Source organism: Harpia harpyja, chromosome 23 (assembly GCF_026419915.1).
Source record: "Harpia harpyja isolate bHarHar1 chromosome 23, bHarHar1 primary haplotype, whole genome shotgun sequence".
Classification (NCBI taxonomy): domain Eukaryota; kingdom Metazoa; phylum Chordata; class Aves; order Accipitriformes; family Accipitridae; genus Harpia; species Harpia harpyja.
The window spans coordinates 5,594,976-5,599,956 of NC_068962.1; the positions used below are offsets into that span (position 1 = coordinate 5,594,976).

General features: G+C 51.5%; 1 protein-coding gene across 1 annotated transcript; it reads left to right on the forward strand.

Moving 5' to 3' along the window:
- The first annotated feature begins 1,087 nt into the window (after window positions 1–1,087).
- On the forward strand, window positions 1,088–4,018 carry BTG1 (BTG anti-proliferation factor 1). The gene is made up of 2 exons (XM_052774470.1): window positions 1,088–1,497; window positions 2,735–4,018. The coding sequence occupies exons 1-2, from the start codon at window positions 1,350–1,352 to the stop codon at window positions 3,097–3,099; spliced, it is 513 nt and encodes a 170-aa protein (XP_052630430.1). The 5' UTR covers window positions 1,088–1,349; the 3' UTR covers window positions 3,100–4,018.
- The last annotated feature ends 963 nt before the right edge of the window (window positions 4,019–4,981 follow it).

Below are 4,981 nucleotides of genomic sequence, written 5' to 3' on the forward strand. Positions count from 1 at the left end.
GGGAGGCTCGAGGCTTCACACTCCTCTTGGCTATCGCTAGCTGAGTAACGTCCCTCAGTCTTCCCATCCACCTGGGGCTTTTCCCCTTTCAAAGCAAGGGACAGAAAAGCCGGGATAACTGTGCAATCCCGAGGGAGAACATACCCCTCAGCAGCGCGCATGAGGTGCGCGAAAGACCACAAGTTGTTCTTTCTGGGGTGTCCTCAAAGAACCAGGGCTGAGGTTCGGCCAGTGGCTGCTGAGAAGAAGACACTTGCCCTGCTGACCAGCCGTACCCTTCGCTTGGCTTGCCCCCATGCCCTCGGTGGCCCACCAGCTGCCCACAGGCCCGGCTTTCCTCAGGACCCTCCCGGGGGGACGGTAAACGACCCCGAGGACAAAAGCCACGCTCGGGCCCACCGGGACAACTTCTGGGGGGAAAAGCCACGTCGCCTCGGCCGGCTGTGGGGATCAATAAACCCCCCGGATCTCTGCGAGCCCCCGCCTTGAGGTGGGCGCTCCGCGGCGGGGCAGGGCAGGCCAGAACGCACCGGGAGACCGGCGGAGGGAGTCGGGCCGCCTGCGCTCCCTCACCTCGCCCCCCCTTCCCCTTCCTCCTCCTCCTCCTCCTCCCTCCCGCCCGCCCCCGCCGCTGACGTGGCTCTGCTCTCCCCAGATACAGCGCACGGCCGCCGCTCTGCCTCCCTCCCTACACCGCAGCGCTGCTCCATCGCCCCGCTTACGCGCCCCGCGCAAGCAAACAAACAAAACCCAACAAAACCGAACAAAAATAGGGCGGCCTCCGCGCAGCCCCGCCGCGGAAGGCGGGAAGCCCTCACAGAGCGGGCGGAGGCGGGAAGCCCTCACAGAGCGGGGGCGCGCGCGCTGCCTCCCCCCCCCCCCCCCCCCCCCCGACCGCGGCTCTATTTGTTTACAATCGATTACGTCACCCCCCCCGCTCAGCCGGCCCCGCCCCGCCGCCGCCCATCACCATGGTGCGATCTCCCGATTGGCGGCGGCGCCGCCCCCTCCCCTCCCCGCCCTCTCCTCTCCTCTCCCTCCTCCGTCGCCCTGACGCCATTTCCGCCCGTCGGCGGCTATAAGATGGAGCGGGCGGCGGGCAGCTCCCTTCGCCCCTCGCAGCAGGAGATGCGGGGTGCGCTGCCGCGGCCGCCCCCCTGCCGCAGGAAGAGGAGGCGGAGGCTGCCGCCCCCGGGATGTGAGCTGGGATCCGCCGCCCGCTCCTCTCCCAGTTAGAGCCGCTCCGACCCTGCTCGCCCCCCCCCCCCCCCCCCGGTCCCTCGCCCCCGTCCCGTCCCAACGCCGGCCGCCCCCGGGGGGAGAGCTGGCTGCCGCCCGTCGCCGCCTCCATGCATCCCGCCCTGTACACCCGGGCCAGCATGATACGCGAGATCGCCGCGGCCGTGGGCTTCATCTCCAAGTTCTTGCGGACCAAGGGGCTGATGAACGAGCGGCAGCTGCAGACCTTCAGTCAGAGCCTGCAGGAGCTGCTGGCAGGTGAGACAAGCCGGGGGAGCCAGCCGCCGTGCCGCGGACGGAGGTGCCACCCGCGGCCACGATGGGGTTCCCCCCCCCCCCGCCGCCGCCGGGGCCGCGGGTGGCACCTCCGTCCGCGGCCGGCCGGAGAACGGGGGTGTGTGTGGAAAAAAAAAAAAGGGGAAGAACGGCCCCTCCGAGGGGCTGGAGCCGCCGTGGTCCCTTTCCCGGTACCCCCCCCCCCCCCCTCGCCCCCGGTGCCGAGCAGGCCCCCGGCGGGTGGGGGGAGGCAGGAGCGGGCTGTAAACAAAAGGGGCTCGGGCGTCGTGCAGGCAGCCCCCCCCCCCCCCGCCTCGTCGTGGCTTCGTAGACAAAGCTTTCGGAGCAGCCCGGACTTGGGCTCTGCTCACAGGGCTCAAACCGCCCGGTTTCCAGAAGGAAAAATGCTCCAAAGTTGCTTTTTTTAAATTTTATTGGTTTTGGTCAAGTAAAATTCAGCGGTGGACGATGAGTCTCGGTTCCCCTTTCTTCTGGAAACATCTCATAGCCACCCGACAAACCCCGGTTAGGATCGAATACCGAGGGGTTTCTTCGCTGCCCTGTGGGTTTTGTAATCCCGAGCCCGTGTCCCAGTGTGCTTAATGGTGGCTACAAGTAGCCTCAGACCGATAGGGTTTTGGGTGGGATAAAACTCCTAAGGTAAGTGAAGTCATTGGTATCTCGCCCTGGAAAACAGGCTGGGAAGAGCAGTGGTGAAATACAGCTTGAGTCAGTTGGTAAATGCTGCCCAGCTCCTTCCCTAGTTATTTTTGGGTGCTCTTAGAATGTGAGGAGCTAAGCATGGGTGTGATCTCAAGAGGATGCTGGAAAGGTGCTTTTTTCCTTCTTGGTTCACAGAGTTTTGAAGCCCTTGAGTTTTTCTGCTATGTATGTAATTGCGTCTGTATTTTTGTATTTGTTTCTGCGAATGCCAGGAAGTTGCACTTCACTCCTTTCAGATGGCAGACGTTGTTCTCTGTATATGGTAGCACGAAACAGTAACTTTGTACATGAGTACTTCCCAAGGGACGCTGCGCTTCTGCAAATCCTCAGCAAAAATAAAGGCTATAATGTTTTTTTGAGTCACTTAATGCTAAAATAATAAGCTTTCCAACATCTCGAGGTGTGAAATTTGCGAGAGAACAATGATCACTGTACGTCTTTTTGAGCACAGAGTTAAGGAGGATAATCTTTTTTTTTTATTTTTTTTATTTTATAGAACATTATAAACACCACTGGTTCCCAGAAAAGCCATGCAAGGGATCAGGTTACCGATGTATCCGAATCAACCATAAAATGGATCCTCTCATTGGACAGGCAGCACAGCGGATTGGATTGAGCAGTCAGGAACTGTTCCAGCTTCTTCCCAGCGAACTCACTCTATGGGTTGACCCGTATGAAGTCTCCTACCGTATTGGAGAGGATGGCTCCATCTGTGTGCTGTATGAAGCTGCACCAGCAGGAGGTAGCCAAAATAACACCAACATGCAAATGGTAGACAGCAGAATAAGCTGTAAGGAGGAACTTCTCTTGGGCAGAACTAGCCCTTCCAAAAGCTACAATATGATGACTGTATCAGGTTAAGATATAGTCTGTGGATGGATCACCTTAAAATGGATGGATAAATTTGGTTTTTACTTTGGGTGGGCACCTCTGGGGATGGATTATGGAATTTAAACCATGTCACAGCTGTGAAGATCTGGCACGCATTAGAGTGGTATACTTTAAAGTGACAGTGCCATAGTTTGGACAGTACCTTTCAGTGATTTAATAGCCTGTGAGTCAAAATGATTGCAACTTGCTAGGGAGTGAAGAAGATCTAGGAAGGGTCAGTTTCTCCAAGACATCTTAATTTCTACACCAATTTTCAACCCCAATCTGTATTTATAAAGTGATTCTCTGCAGTAGGTCTTGCAGAGTAAATTTGCACTATTACATTTATTAATTGTTAGCATTTTTGGCAGCTCAGTAACAAGACTTATTGTTATGAACACCATAGTACTGGAAATTTTATTTTTCAGACTTTTACCTAGCACTTACAAATATGTATAAATGTACATAAGATAAACTAGTAAGGATGACCTGGGGAAATGGTCACATCTTTACATTGGCCTCAGAAGTAGCAAGTGATCAGAATCTGCCATGGCAACAGGCTTTAAAAAGACCATATAAAGACACTGTCTGAACTGTGGTGTTAGCACCAGCCAGCTATCTGTACATTTGCTAGCTTGTAGTTTTCTAAGACTGAGTAAACTTCTTATTTTTAGAAAGTGGAGGTCTGGTTTGTAATTTCCTTGTTCTTAATTGGGTAAAAGTCTTTTCCACAAACCACCATCTATTTTGTGAACTTTGTTAGTCATCTTTTATTTGGTAAATTATGAACTGGTGTAAATTTGTACAGTTCATGTATATTGATTGTGGCAAAGTTGTACAGATTTCTATATTTTGGATGAGAAATTTTTCTTCTCTCTATAATAAATTGTTTCCTATCTTGGCATTTTAATTAATCTCTTGTCGTGATTACATAGGATCAGTTAAACTATTTTTGTCTCACAGTAGAAATGAAATAGGTACTATAAAGGCTTAAGAGCATCAATGGCACCCTGATGCTAGGGAACACGTGGTACAGACATGGATTAATGAAGACCTCGTATATAAATGCTTGGGAAGTTTAGGGAAACACAATGATGTACATGTCACTTTAAACCTTTTAAAATCAGTCAATGTGGAAATAACTCCAGGGCCAGTAATTCCAGGATATGAGGAAAAGGTACAGAAATAACATCCACCAGAGATGACTTGAATAAATCCAGAGGATTAAAGTTTACTTGGCTTCCTGATGAAGGATATAGCAAACCTAAATGTCCATTTTGACCTACTTGCTCACAAGTTCTCAGTTCTTCCCTGATGGATTCCCTGCTCAATAAGAGTTTCTGGGACAAATGTCCCTTAGCCTTAAGAGCAGGTTAACCACTCTACAGAAAGGTTGCTCGCCTTTTGCTTTCTTCAGATGCAAGACTTTCACTTTAGAAATCATTAAGATGGGATTCAACAAAAGGTATGTAGATCTTTTTTCCCAAACTTAAAAGGTTGGTTGAGGCAAAGTGAGAAGCCCATACTTATATGTGTATTCAAAGTTAATGAATGATGTGGAGATGTGATTCACTTAAGCACCACACTAATGTCATTTGTATACAGCACAGCGGTTAGTTACACTTGAGAAAAATTCCTTACCACTTTCTTTACACTTGTTAAAGTGCTGGAGTAAAACTCAAGAACTTTCTGTTCCTTACCTCCTGTGTACTTTGTTCAGTGAGTGTTTAATAAAAGGCCTACCCAACTTGGTCACTTCAGTTATGAGAACTGCAGCTGTTGCTCTGAAGGAAAAGAAAACAACCATTACCTGCCAACTAAACTTGCTAGCTACGGATAGAACTGAGCTTCAGACTCGCCATGCGTTGTGGCA

What these genes read in the sequence shown, in the direction of transcription:
- BTG1 (XM_052774470.1), top strand. Translation starts at nt 1,350, where the DNA reads ATGCATCCCGCCCTGTACACCCGGGCCAGCATGATACGCGAGATCGCC. An exon ending in CCTGCAGGAGCTGCTGGCAG is followed by an intron (nt 1,498 to 2,734) that starts GTGAGACAAGCC and finishes TTTATTTTATAG; the next exon opens with AACATTATAAACACCACTGG.